Here is a 13,761-nt window from a genome sequence, read left to right as displayed (position 1 = left end):
AACAAAATGTTTTACATCTGCACCGCTGAATAAATTAAACCAATTAAGAAAAAACAGCTCAGATCTTTCCCCCCCTGCTTGGCAGAGGGAGGGGGGAGCCCCCCCGGGACTCCCAGAGCCCTGCTAGGAAATTGGGTTTGGATAAAAGCGATCTGCGCTCAGCAGGCAAGCGCCTTCCCCAAGGAGCAGGAGCAGGGCTGCGTACCCCAGCCCCACGCCGGCCCTGCGCTGTGGGGGCACCCGGGCATGTCCCCCCCACTCTGCTGGGGCTGCCGGGGGCTGCGTGGGCAGCCAAGAGGTGCGGGGAGGGATGCGGTGGAGCTGCAACCGAGGGGAGGATGGATGGATGGAAGATCGAGCGCCAGAGGAGGGGGACGATGCGCAGGGCTGGAGCCCACCACCGTCACCCCCTGGCGAGGCAGATGGGGTGGGGGCTGCGGATGCCCGTGCACCTCCAGGGTGGGTCCCAGTGCCATAGGGGGTGGGATGCTGGGGAGGGGGACCAGGGAGGTCCCCTTGGGTGGGGAGACATGTGTCCCCAATGGAGACCGAGCCACTCACCAGCATTAACCCTTCCCTGGCCAGCCACACAAACACCCAGAGCGCCACATCCCACGGGTGCCCACCCTGCACCCCGGCCGTCCCCCGGCACAGCCCACCCCATCCTCTGCCAGCCAGCCCTGCACCCACCTGCTGCCCTTCAGGCTGCCGTCATCCGAGAGCGCTTTGGAGGAGCCTTTGCTCTTGGAGAGCCAGGACTTCACCCCGTCCACACGCTCCTCCAGCTCCGAGTCCACGTCCGAGTCGCCGTCGCTGCCAGAGGAGCAGGTTGGGGCAGGAGAAAACAAGAGGTGAGCATCAGGCAGTGACATTTTGGGTGCTGGGGAGGTGAAATTGCGCCGGCGGGTGCCAAACTCCCCCCAAGCACCCACCGCCTGTGCACCCTGGCATGGGCTAAACCCGGTCCCACGGTCCTGCTCCATCTCCCAAGGCGCAACCTGCATGCATACGGCTCAGCCTGCATGCTGGGGCTCCCCGAAGCACAGCCGTGCCACGCACCCCCCAAACCCCCCCTGCCTGGCCAAGGGGCTCCTGCACCCTCTGCCCAAAGTCCCCCCCTGCCACTGCACAGCTCCGGGACTGGAAAGATAAGACATCAGGGATGGCACCAGGGCAGCGAGGGGCAGCAGGCAGGGCACGGCTCCAGAAACACGGGAGATTTCCAGCTCTGGGGCTGGGAAGAAATTAAGTGGGTTCATTTTATAGGCCACCGTCAAGTGCAAAATTACAGCGAGGAAGAGCGATGTTGATGGCCCTGGGTAAACAGGAGTTTAGCAGGCAGAACAGAAACGACTCCGGCAAGGCGGGCGCAGGAGCGCGGCGGGCAGATTTACAGCCCTGCCGTGCCGGAGAGCCCCTGATTTACGTCCCGGCGTAAAAAAAGCCCTATCTGGCTTAAACCATCTAATTTATAACGGCTGTTCGTAACCATATTGATTGCCTTTAGAAAGAAGGTGCCGTATGCATTGCAAAATCCATTCCTCCACGTTAAAAGCATCCCTGCATAAATCTCCCTTAATACCTAACTGCTTACTGCTTTCATTAGGGTTATGGCAGTACCGGCGGGGTCTATAAGGAAATCGAAGCGGCACGGCCCCCTCTCTGCCCCCGCTGCCGGCCAGCGAGAGGCGAGGTGTCCCACGGAGCCACTGCCGGGGAAGGGATATATCATATGATCTTAAACGGATGTTTTATCCACCCGGCTTTGGGCTTATTCCCTGCCTGGGACGGTGGCAGCCGGCTCGGGGGACGGGCTGGGATAGACCCTGCACATGAATCCTCCTCGTTAAATTCAAAGCAACAAGCCGCACTCCATCACGTGCGTCTCCCTCCCCTGCAACACATCCAGGCAACGCTGGGCTTGGAAAAAAAAAAAAAAACCAAACCAAACACAACAAAAAAACACAGAATGACAACAAAAAAACCCCACCGACGAGCCCCGTAAACAAACTCCGGGGGCAGCTGAGGTTTTATAACCGGCGGAATTAAACTCCGTGTCAAACACAATTTATGTCCGGGCGAGCGTGCCATTAGTTAAGCGCGACTCAAGTCACGAGGGAGCGACCATGACGGGGGGTATTAATCGTGCGTGGCAGCGGGGCTGCGTCACCTCCCCGCCGATACGCTCATCATTAGCCGTGGCAGAGCATCACCCCCCACCCTGGCCCGGGGGCTCGTCCCCTGTCCCCCCCCGCTCCGCGTGGGATGCGGTTATGTGCCGTGCAGTGCCGTGGGTGCTGTTAGGGCATGCGGAGGTGGGCCAGCGGCATGCGGGGCCCCGGCCCGCGGGGGTGAGGTGGGGGTTAGGGGAGGGGGGGAAGGAAAGAGGAGCTCCTCACAGTTTACTCTTTCTTTTCTGATACTTTGCCACCATGTCCTGCAAACTGGGAGGGGTTTGGGGGCGGGGGGATGGGGATGGATGGGGAGAAACACAACAGAAAGGAAATCAAATGAAAGGAAAATGAAAAAAAAAAAAAGACCAAGTGGGTGGGGAATAAACGGGGGGCAAATAAAATGATGGGGAAGGGCCAGGGGAGGGAGATGGGGCTGCTCTGCACCCCTGCTGTGGGGCTGCACCCAGCTGGGTCCCAGCATCCTGGGTCAGGCTGGACCCCAGCATCCTGGGCTGGGCTGGATCCCAGCATCCTGGGTCAGGCTGGACCCCAGTGTCCTGGGCTGGGCTGGATCCTAGCATCCCAGACGTCCTACCAGCCTGTGCTGCCCTGGCTCTTGGGATCCCTGGGTTTTTTCCAGCCAGCCAGCACGGCCCTGGCTGCATTTCAGGTACCTCCACAAGCAGGTGAAGCTGCCCGGGGGCTGTGTGTGGAGGGAGGGATGCACAAATGCACGGACTGATGCACGTGTGCCCGATGCACGGACGGACAGATGCATGTGTGCCCGATGCATGGATGGACGGATGCACGTGTGCACGATGCATGGATGGACAGATGGACAGACGGCATCCTGCCAGGGCCAGGCAAGAGCCCAGGGGTCCCCGCGGCATTTCAGAAGTGGCGAGGAGAAGCGGTGAGCCCCAGTGACGTGCCTCGCGCAGGAGCCAGGCCCAGGCGCTCTCACCTGTTGATGAGGTCCTCGTTGCTGTCGCTCTCCATCTCATCCTCGATGGCTGCCTGCAGGTCCCCGATGCGCTTGAAGGCCAGCTTCAGGTCCGACTGCAGGCTCTGGTTGGCAGCTTCCAGGCTCTCCAGGTCCATCTCCTGCAGGGAGGGAGCAGGGTGAGCCGGGTACCCCACGGAAACCCCCCCATCCCCCTGCCCAGTCCTGTCATGGGTGCCTCACCAGCTCGTGCTTCTTGCGGCTGGCCTCCGCCTCCTTCTTGGCCAGCTCGCCCATCTCCTCCTTGACGTCGCGGAGCTGCCGCTGCAGCCGCTTGTTCTGCTCCTTCTCCCGGTTCTCGGCAGCCGCGCGCTGATCCCGCTCCTCCGTCAGCTTCTCCATGTTCTCCTTCAGCCGTGTGGCCAGGCTCTGCAGAGCAGCGGGGCAGAGTCACCCCAGAGCCCCCCGTAGACCCCTGCACCCTGCAGCAACACCGACCAAGGGCTCACGCGAGGACACATCCCATCGCCACGAATTTACACAAGGAGACGAAGGAGAACCCCTCGCCCAGGGCCAGGAAAGGGGCAGAATAACCCGCGGAAGCTTTGCCGAGTTGGAAAAATAGATTTAACTGTGTGTGAAGTAATTACAGCGTGTAACGTAGGGAAAAAATAGCTCCCATTCTCCCCCAGCCGCTGAGCCAGCCGCTGCATATTTATGGCCCCGGCAGAGAGAGCGGGGAAGGGAAATAACAGCTAGGAAGATATTAAGAGGAGAGCTAAGCTGCTCCGCTCCCCCGGCAGAGCTGCAACGGCAGAATATAAAGCAGGCGGCATTTAGCGGGGCCGGGAGAGTCTATAATTTCCCATAGTCAATGCGGGGAAATAGCAGCACTTTGCCAGGCTGGGTGGTGGATTACTGTTATCGGCGCTTGCAGGGAGCTTTCCCTGCAGGGTCGGGGCCGGGCTGCCGGCAGTGGAGGGCTGCGGTGTGGGGGGTCTCGAGGAGGGGATATCGGGGATGCGCTCGGCCAACCCCCCGGGCAGCTTCTCATGATGGTCCCGCTGCATCCCGGTCCCAGCTGGAGAGGAGGGATTGCCCAGCGCCTACCTCCAGGCGCTTGACTTGTGTCCGCTCGAACTCCAGCCTGCTCTCCAGCTCGCGGATCTTGGCCTCTTGCCGGCTCACCAGCGACTTGTCCACCATGGATTGCTCCAGGAACTCCAGCTGGCTCTGCAGACCTTGCAGCTGCAGGGGGAGAACAGCCTCAGCCTTGACCACAACCTCCCTGGCCCCCCGCCACGCCGCCCCGGAGCAGAGCTGCCAGCCACGCTGCTCCCATCCCAATGGAGAGCTTCCCATGGGACTGCTCTGCACCCTCCAGAGTGCAGAGGGCCCCCCCATAGTGTGGGCAGCGGGTCTCTCGGTGCCCCCCTGTTCCCCTGGCTTCACTCGGGGTGCATGCCCATGCCTGATGTCGCTGCTCCCCACCTTCTCCTGCAGCTCCTGTTTCTCCTTGCTGACCTCCTCCAGCTGCGCCTGGAGGTCATTCATCTGCGCCAGGTCCCGGGATGCCTGTGGGACACACTGGGGCCGTCAGCGAGGATCCCACTGCACTGGGTCTGCAAGGGGTGTTATGGGGGGCCAGGGGTGCCACAGTTGCTGTTCCCTCCTTACCTGGGCCACGGCCGCCTTGTGCTTCTTCATCAGCTCATTCATGTCCTCCTGGTCCTCCTCCAGCCGACTCTGCACTTCATTCTTCTCCCGCTGCAGCCGGCTCAGCTGCTCCTCCAGCTGTGGGGAGCCACCTCTGTCTCCCGCTGCACCCCAGGAGATGGGGCATCCAGCCCCCAAAACCACCCCAGAAGGTGTGGGGTCACCCAGCCAGTGTGCACCACGCCGGTGGGGGTCTCCCCGTGGCTGCAGGTGGGGCATGGTCCCATCACAGTGCGTCGCACACCAAAAAGACTTACCGCTGCCTTGGCCTTGGCAAGGTCATCGATCTGCAGGTGGAGGTCTTCAATCTCCACCTCCATCGACTTGCGGGCCTTGACGGCAGCTGCGCAGGTGAACTCCGACTCCTCCAGCTGTGGGGACACGGCTCAGCACCCAGCCGGGGGATGGGGACACCCCGTGTCCCTCAAGGGCTGCGGTTTTGAGGGGGTCTGGATGCACACCTGGTTCTTGAGCTGGGCGATCTCCCTCTTGCTGGGCGCGTTGTTCTTCAGGTGGTCCAGCATGATCTGCGCGTCGGCCAGCAGCGCTTTTGTCCTCTTCAGGTCCCGGCGCAGGCGCTTTTCCGTCTCGAAGTCCCGCTGGTTGGCCTGTGGCAGGGAGGACCGTGCCAGGGCACTGTGCTGGCAGGGCACCCACCCTGCCATGGCCACCCCAGGGTCCCCAAAGTGAGGCACGTGCCTGGCTGCCCCGTGCCATACCTGCTCGCTGACAGCGGACAACTTGCTCTCCAGCTCCCGTTTCTCTCTCAGCACCTTCTGCTTGTCCTCGTACTCCTCCTCCAGCTGCACCTCCATCTGCTTCAGCTGGGGGACAGCCCGGGCAGCTGGTCAGGGCGGCAGGAAGGGGCCGGGACCCCCTCCTCCTGTGTCCCCACATCCCGGGGACACCGGGTGACCCCACCGGCTGGGTGTTTGCGCAACCAGAGGTGCAAAGCCTGGCATGCGCTGGCCCAAGTGGCAGAGGGACCGGTCGGACCTGCCGGGCCAGTGGAGCCGGGCCGTGGCCGCGTGGGAGCCGGGCGCTGCGTGATGGTGCCCGGCTGGCAGCTCCCGGCACCTGGCCGGGGCACAGGGACACATCCTGGTCTCCTCCAGGCAGAGGGGCCGCAGCTGAGCCCTACCTTCTTCTGGCATGACTGCCGAATCTCCTCCACCTCCTCGTCACGGCTCTCCACCTCCTTGGCGTGGGTCTGCCGCAGCCGCTCCATCTCCATCTCCAGCCGCAGCTTGGCCTGCAAATGGGGGAGACATGGTCAGAGCAAAGGGGACATGGGGACCACCCCATGCCACTCCCTGGGCCACTCACCCAGAAGACCTCCCGGTCTGAGGCCGGCCGGGCTGCCCGCCCCACAGTGACCTGCCGGGCCATGGCACGGAGGGCCAGGAGCCGCGTCGGCAGCCGTGATGCCTGGCCCGACGCCGGGCTGAGGGCGACCGCCTCCTCTTCCCCAGCAAGCCCGGCCCAGGTAATAACAGCCCTGCACGAAACCACCCCACCCAGAAACCTCGCCCCTCCCCGCCGTACCTGCTCCAGCATCTGGATGGTCCCAGCCTGCTCGTCCAGTTCCTCCTCCTGGTCTTTGACCTTCGCCTCCAGGTCCCTTAGCTGCTTCTTCACCTTGGCCAAGGAGGCCTCGTCCTTCGACTCCTGGGAGGAGATGTCCTGCAGCTCGGCCTCCAGCGCCTCTGCCTTCTGTGTCAGCCCCGCGATGTCCGAGTCCTTGTCCTGCCGAGAGAGGGGGTCACCGTCAGCCTGGGGCACCCGCCGGTCGGGGGATTGGGCACAGGACCGGGGGCCACTCACCTCCAGCAGCTGCTTGAGGCCAAAGACCTCGGCCACCAGCACGTCCTTCTCACGGCTCAGCTTCTCCCGCTGCAGCCTCTCCCGCTGTGCCTCCTCGTGCGCCTGCGAGAGCTCGCTGTCGAACCTGCGCGGGGAGAGCGGGGCAGGTGCTCAGCACCCCGTGACGGGCACCGGGGACGGAGTCCCCAGCCCTGTGCCACCAGCACCACGCCAAGCATCCCCATCCCACGGCAGCAGGCACCGGGAAGGGCAACGTGCTGCCGGGTGCTCGTTCAAAACATGCTGTTGATGAGATTTTAATTGCCAGCACGGTGGTGCGGAGCCACTTGGAATAACTCCTTCCGACGCCTTCGCTCAGCAGCTAATGGAGAGCGCAGAGCCCGCAGCGCAGACCCCAGCAGCCCCATCAGCCACCCTGCAGGGATGGCATGTGCCAGCAGGGACTGTGGCTGCTAACCATGGGGGCTTGGCCACGCGGAGGCAGCCGGGGACACCGCAGCCTCCAAGGAGGACACGGAGGGGCTGCAAGACATGGAGGGGCTACAGGACACGGGGGGAGCTCCGGCAGAGACGGGCTCTGTGGCAGCTCAGCTCCCCCAGCCGCAGCCCAGTGCCATGGTCCCACGTGAGATGGCACCGGTCCCAGCCCTGGAGGGGACAGGAGCCCCCGGCGGGGCTCAGCACAGCCTGGAGCCAGGCAGCATTGGGGCAGCCTCTCCCAGTACCCCCGGGATGGGATCAGCCGGGTTTGCTCTGAAATCGCTGCCTTTGGGGCTTGGAAAACAACCCTGCGCTTGAGTTTGTGACCTGCATTAAACACCTCGGCAGCTAATCCCCATTTTTCCTCGCGCTGGGTAATAAACAGCTGCATTAGCACAGACTCCAATCCGCGGAAATTGAAATTAATTAGATTGGATTCTCTCGCTGTATTTGTGTGTGTGATCATTACCATAATGAGATGAAAGCGTCCCTGCTGCTTAATAACGTTAGCAAACTTTGGGGCTGGGAGAGGGGACGGGATGAGAGCGAGCACTGAGCAGAGCGGCAAGGCACGAGCAGCCCCCACCATGGGGCATGGCCCCACAGGGAGGGATCACTCAGCTCTGGGACCCCCAAAAGGGCATCGGGGTCCCCCCACCAAGGAACACATCCGAGCCGGGCAGCCCCATCCCGCTGGAGACAGCTCGGCCAAGCGGGAGCTGGTGAAGTGCCCAGTTCCTTGCTAAAATGGTAATGCCACTTCGCAAGAGGCTCGCCGCACGGCGAGGATGCCATCCCCTCCGCATCCCCCCCGCCGCCAGCACGCGGTCCCCACCTCCGCTGCTTCTTCTCCAGGTCGTGGTTACGTCCTTGCTGGCCCTCGAGGTGCAGCTTGGTGTCCTGCAGCTCCGCGGCCAGGCGCTGGCACTTCTTCTTCAGCTGCTGCAGTGCCCGCTGGCTCTCCTCGCTGTCTGCCTGCAGGTCCGTCAACTGCGGGCAGGAGCAGGCAGGGCAATGAGGGCTCCGGGAAGCCACCACGTCCCTGCTGCCCCGGCCACGTGCTCCCCATGTGTAGCTTCAAGCAGGCAGTGACTGTCCATCCCCACGCCAGGGGGACCGAGGGGTCGCCAGAGCCCCCCACTCACCCTCCGCTCCAGCTGCCTCTTGCCCTGCTGCTCCACCTCCAGCTTGTCCTCCAGCTCCTGCTGCAGCCGTTTCTTGGTGAAGTCGATCTCCCGCACTGCCCGCTCGTATTTCAGCCGCCATTCGCCGCCTGCGCGGGGAAACGGGGTCACCGAGGGGCTGCGTGGGGTGGTATGGGGCCACCGTGGAGAGGGGGGCGTGGTGCTGAGACCACGGGGCGCCCAGGGTGTGCTGGCAGCGAGCACTGGAGGCAGGACGGTACCTGAATCATCATCATCGAGCTCCCCATTGAGCTCGGCCGCCCGGATGAGCCGAGCCTCCATCACTTCCATCTCCATCGACTCCATCTGCTTCTTCAGAGCATCATACTTGGCCTGGGAGGGGACACGGCCGTGGTGAGTGCCGGGGATGGGGGGTGGGAGACGCCGCGAGGCCGGGGAGAGGGGCATGTACCTGCAGGTCCTTCATCTCCTTCTCGGCCCGCAGCCTCTCGGCCGTCTCAGCGTCCAGCAGCTGGGAGGCCGACTCGCCGGTGTTTCGCTCGTCTGTCAGCTCCGACGTCAGCTCTGTGATCTGGGCGGGGGGGGAGCGGGACCGTGGGTGGGGGCAGGCACCGGAGCAGGCCAGCACGGCACCGCACCCCCTCCCGGTGCTGGCAAAGACCTACCCTGCTCTCCAGGCGGTCACTGTTGAGCCGGAGCTCGTTACGCTCCTTCTCCACCTTCTCGAGTTTGCTCTTCAGCTGCTGGATCTCTTCCTGCAACAGAGCGGGCGGGGAGGGAGGGGGCAGGCGCAAGGGGAAGAGGTTGGCAGGCAGGAGCCTGGCAGGTCTCCGCATCCCCCCCAGTCCCCCCCCAGTGCTGGGTGGGCAGGGTGGGGGCTCCCCGGAGGCGAGGGCCGCTCTGCCCTGCCAAGGGCTGGGCAGGGACTTTCCCCATCCCGCTCCGCCGCCGTGCTGACTCCAACCCCATAAATGGTGTCGGAACACCAGGCAGCCCCGGCAAAATCGGAGAGGGGTCCCCGCGCCCCTCGTGAGAGGGGGTGGGAGCAAACCCACCCATCGGCAGCTCCCCGAAGGTTTTGGGTGCACCCAGCCCAGGTGGAGAGGGAGGGGTCCCACCGGCATGCCCAAGGACCAGCAGCCAGCACCAGGGAGGCGTGCCCAGCTGCCAGCTTCAAGCACATCTTTCCCTCCCCTCCTCTGGTCCCAGCACAAGCTGGGGGGGGCAGGAGGGGGCCCAGGTGCCCCCACCCTGGGCGCCCGTTCTCAGCGGGTCAGGGTGAAAGATGAGCCAGGCAGCAGCTCCGTGGCAGGCGGGCTCGGCAGGGGCACGAGTGTCTGGTTGCCAGCATGGCGCGGAGCCCCCGCATATGCCTCTCGGCACACGGTTTCATTTCCATTCTCCACGCCTTGTAATTGGGCTCATGCAACAGCCGGCTCTCGGGATGCTAATGACATGCTGATTCGCAAATTAGAGAGCAATTCGAGCCTGGCGCTGACGGGGGCACGGGGCAGCCGCGGTCCTGCATCTCCCCCCATCGTGGGCTCCTGGATCCCACCCTACCACAGGGTCCTGCATCCCAACCCACCGCGGGATCCTGAATCCCATCCCACTCTGGGCTCCTGCATCCCATCCTGCCACAGGGTCCTGCATCCCATCCCACCGTGGGGTCCTGCCCGGGACCAACACTCCCCTGAGCCCCTCCCTGCCCCATCCAGTGTCCCCCAGCAGAGAGATACTCACGTCTTTGCCACGGATCTGGTCCTCAGTGAGCTGCACCTCGATGAGGGGCCGCACGGTGGTGAAGAGCTTCCACCAGGGCCAGCCCTTCACCCCCTTGTTCTTCTTGATGTTCTTCTGCACGCACCGGATGGCCAAATCCTGGATCTGCACAGGGTACGGTGTCAACACGGGGTGCCGCCGGCGCGGCAAAACGGGGCAGGCGGGCGCTCAGCACTCTTGTCGGCACCCTGGCATGCTCCCCTTCATTAGCATTTGGGCTAATTGCACCCAGCTTATCTGCTGTTTGATTCTCTCCAGCCCCTCCAAACGCTAATCTTGCGGAAGGCGGAGGTGCTGCTGAGATGCCTATTTTCCGCCCTCTTTAATAATAAAAGTAGGAGTCGATACGTCGCTTCATCCCACCGCGGCGATGCCCAGCACCCTCCCTGCCGGTTCCCCCTCGGCCCCCCAGTTCCCCCCAGCCCCCCACGGCTGGGCGGGCGCAGGGGGAGGCGGGAGGAGGAGGCGCTGGCCCAGGCGGCGGCAGAAAGGCTGCGCTGCCCATTTTAGGCGAAATTGTGCAGCGGAGCGGGGAGGGGAGAGCCGCTGGGACGAACCTTCCTCTTCTTGAACTGCTGCCGTGCCAGGAAGCCCCTGCACGCTGCCTGGAAGAGGGTGATGTTCCTGCTGGTCTGTGCGTCCCGCTGCTCTTCCAGCCTGGCCAGTGACCCGGCCCGGAAAAACACCTGCGGGAGGGGAGCGGGATGAGATGCTGATGGGTGCCGGCATCCCTCCGGCCACGCTGTGCCACCCTCCCGCCACGCCGGCCGACGGGGACGTGGCTTTCCCCTCTGCAGCCACTGGTCCTGTCCCACTGTGGGGTTTTATTCCCCAAGCACGAGGAATGCCGTAGGTGGGAGCGAACAGTGCTGCCCTTGTGCTGCCCCGCCGCGCTGTGCCGAGCCGTGCCGCCCACCCCGGCCCCGTGCCGCCGCCGGCACCCGCAGCCAGCCTCCAGCATCATACCCGACTCAAGCCCATGTGGTAGCTGCTCTTCTCCAGGTCCAGCGACTCCAGGAGCTCCTCCACCGCCTGTGGGCAGAGGGAAGGGCATCAGGGCTGGGCTGGCAGCACCTCAGGGTGCAGGGGACCCTCGGACCGCAGCACCAGCCCCAGCGCGGGGCACGTACCCGCTTCTCGTCCACCACGATGTAGTTGCGCCCGTGCTTCTTGGTCAGGTGCGGGGCCAGGACATCAAAGCGCCGCCTGAACTCCGCAAACACCATGTGGTCGGGGTACCCTGCGGGGAGCAAGGGAGAGTGGGGCTGCGGGGGCAGCCAGGACACCCGGGGGATGGCCAGGGACAGCCCCACATGCCCTGACTCGCTGGGGCCCATCTTTTGGGAGAGCTGATGGGGTTACCCCACATGGCAAGCTCCCCATGGGGCCAGGCACGGCCGGAGTGCCCTGACCCTCCCTGGGAGGTTTTCCTTGGCCGTGTTCTCCAGTAATTTTGGCCGGGATCTGGGGAGAAAGCGGCCAGATCCCGCCTCAGGGGGAGTGCAGGGACACACGTGTCACTTTTGTAAGCAAACAGGCCCCACTCCGGCTCCGCTCTGAGCCGCAGCCAACTTCTGCATCAGGCTCATAGCGCTGAGACTCCACATCTTAATTAACGACGGGATATTGACGGGGACGCTGACCCCGGCACAGCCGGCTGGCCGTGGCCATCGATCCGGGAGGTGTGCGGGCGGCATCGATTTCCAATCGCAGCAGGAAGGGTCCGGCCTCCAGGCAATAAAACTTCGGCCGCACGTATTGATAAATGCTTTGCTCAGCACGACCCGGAGTCCCTTGCCCCAGCGGGACAGGGGCTGGTTGCCAGCGGGAGAGCTGCCAGGAGCCGGCGGCACCAGCGGAGACACCCAATTAAGGCCATGCCTGTCCCTGGCGCAGATAAGGGCGCCGCAGGGGAGGGGGGACGGGGACAGGACTGCCCTGGGGGGGATGGCTGGCAGCCGCGGGGCTCGGAGCAAAGGCACATGCCGACGAGGTTCCCCGGGAGGCTCTGACTCCCCAGGGAGGAGACGCAGCTGGGACTCCCCGGGAAATCCATCCCTGCAGCGGGACGCGCACCGCAGCCCCGGCATTCCCCCTCCCTGGGTGCCGGCGGCACGGCTCACCTTGGCGGTACATGCGGAGGGCGTCGAGCAATCGGGAGCCGCGGAGCTGGGCACGCAGGAGAGGCACGTCCAGCTGCATGAGCCCGGCCTCGCAGTGCTCCGCCGGCAGCTCCAGCTCGCTGCCGCTCACCCGCCGGCACGGCAGAGCCCGGGGGTCCCCGCCGCCCCCCGCCGCCTTGGGCAGGAAGCAGTGCACAAAGTGGAGCTTGGACTTCTTGATGCTGTCAATGAGGGCGTCCTGCGGGGCCGGGAGAGCGGGGTGAGCGGTGACACGCAGCGGTGACCCAGCCAGACCTGGGGACCCCACCTCGGCACCCCCTCACTCACCACTTGCAGCTTGATCTGGATGCAGAGGGACTTCTTCTTGACGGCGGCCACGCCGGTCGTGAAGGTCTTGCGCATGCTGGTGGCCCGGCGCAGGGCCAGCTGGGAGCCCCCCTCCAGCCCCGCCACCGACCCCGACAGCACCAGCGCCGATCCACCGCGGCCGGCAAACAGGCTGCTGATGACCTTCCTGCAGGGCACAGAGGGGACGTCACCCCCCGAAATCACCTCTCCCCCCTGCCATGCCCCCACCCCAGGACGCCACTCACTTCTGCGACTCTTGCAGCAGGACGGAGGCATTCTGGGAGGCCGGGTTGTGCTTGACGTGGTTGAGCCAGCCTGTGGCATCGTACTCCACCCAGTTGGTCCCCGAGCTGTGACCCAGGAGGAAGTGTCGGGGCTTGTCACTGGGGAGCAGTGGGTTGTGCCCTGCGGGGAGACACAGCACCGATGGGCATAGGACCTGCGCTTCACCAACGCACACGGTGCCAGGCCCCCCCTGACCTTTCTTGACCCCTTCCTGGGGGCCGTAGTAGGAGAAGAGCCGCTCCAGCAAGGTGTCCTCGTTGCCGCCTGGCTGCAGTGCCTCCTCCTCCAGCAGCCACAGCAGCCCCCGTGCCTCGTCCGTGCGGGCCAGCGACCGGACCTGTGGGCAACACTGCGCTTGCACCTGTCCTGGCACACCGGTGTCCCCCAGGACAGGGGTGGGAGGACACAGGGGGACCTGGGCCACCCGGGGAGCATGCAACCTTGGCTGCTGACGCAGCAAGGCAAAGCGGCACCACGCAACAGGGCCCCTGCTTAATGGAGACCCAGCAGGGAAAGAGTCAGTGCGTGATACTCCGGGCAGCGAGATGCTCGTTGGGGTGGAAAACGCTGTGCTCAGGTGTGATGAAACCCAGCACAGGGCTGGCACTACAGCCCCCCTTGGCCTCTGCAGCCTCCCCCAGCAGGGACAGGAGCACCCCGGGGACTGGTGCACCTATGCACCCTGGGGACCCGTGCACCCTGGAGACCCGAACACCTCAAGGACCAGAGCGCCCTGGGGACTGGTGCACCCCACGGACTGGAGCACCCTGAGGCTTCACCCAAGAGTTCCTCGCCCTCCTTCCCACGGCATGGGCAGCTCACAGGGTGGCAGAGGGACACCGTACCAGGGGATGTGCCAGGGATGCGGGCTGCACACACGCTTGCAGCCGCACTCTCATGCCAAGCATTCAGGACAGCCCCTCTCCTTGCCCTCACTAACT

At 64.5% G+C, this 13,761-nt stretch overlaps 1 protein-coding gene across 10 annotated transcripts in view; it reads right to left on the bottom strand.

The window, feature by feature from the left end:
• Positions 1–13,761, bottom strand: part of MYO18A (myosin XVIIIA) — a 38,524-nt gene that overhangs the window by 3,217 nt on the left and 21,546 nt on the right. For 7 of the 10 annotated variants that reach the window (XM_054209391.1, XM_054209395.1, XM_054209387.1 and 4 more), the window contains 26 exons: positions 13,016–13,157; positions 12,781–12,940; positions 12,515–12,701; positions 12,188–12,425; positions 11,195–11,304; positions 11,031–11,096; positions 10,622–10,750; positions 10,026–10,169; positions 8,948–9,037; positions 8,734–8,853; positions 8,543–8,654; positions 8,283–8,410; positions 7,973–8,127; positions 6,658–6,781; positions 6,379–6,579; positions 5,975–6,085; positions 5,553–5,657; positions 5,295–5,441; positions 5,091–5,204; positions 4,795–4,911; positions 4,609–4,692; positions 4,228–4,365; positions 3,361–3,546; positions 3,139–3,278; positions 2,400–2,444; positions 691–813 (listed from right to left, as the gene is read on the bottom strand). In XM_054209391.1, coding sequence (XP_054065366.1) covers positions 691–813; positions 2,400–2,444; positions 3,139–3,278; positions 3,361–3,546; positions 4,228–4,365; positions 4,609–4,692; positions 4,795–4,911; positions 5,091–5,204; positions 5,295–5,441; positions 5,553–5,657; positions 5,975–6,085; positions 6,379–6,579; positions 6,658–6,781; positions 7,973–8,127; positions 8,283–8,410; positions 8,543–8,654; positions 8,734–8,853; positions 8,948–9,037; positions 10,026–10,169; positions 10,622–10,750; positions 11,031–11,096; positions 11,195–11,304; positions 12,188–12,425; positions 12,515–12,701; positions 12,781–12,940; positions 13,016–13,157 — 3,416 coding nt within the window. The remainder of the gene's footprint in view (positions 1–690; positions 814–2,399; positions 2,445–3,138; positions 3,279–3,360; positions 3,547–4,227; positions 4,366–4,608; positions 4,693–4,794; positions 4,912–5,090; positions 5,205–5,294; positions 5,442–5,552; positions 5,658–5,974; positions 6,086–6,378; positions 6,580–6,657; positions 6,782–7,972; positions 8,128–8,282; positions 8,411–8,542; positions 8,655–8,733; positions 8,854–8,947; positions 9,038–10,025; positions 10,170–10,621; positions 10,751–11,030; positions 11,097–11,194; positions 11,305–12,187; positions 12,426–12,514; positions 12,702–12,780; positions 12,941–13,015; positions 13,158–13,761) is intronic. The other 3 variants (XM_054209396.1, XM_054209397.1, XM_054209389.1) reach the window with 1 other exon arrangement.

Source organism: Rissa tridactyla, chromosome 7 (genome assembly GCF_028500815.1).
Source record: "Rissa tridactyla isolate bRisTri1 chromosome 7, bRisTri1.patW.cur.20221130, whole genome shotgun sequence".
Classification (NCBI taxonomy): Eukaryota; Metazoa; Chordata; class Aves; order Charadriiformes; family Laridae; genus Rissa; species Rissa tridactyla.
Note: the sequence above shows the minus strand (reverse complement) of the source record. Positions and strands in the feature narration are given on the sequence as shown.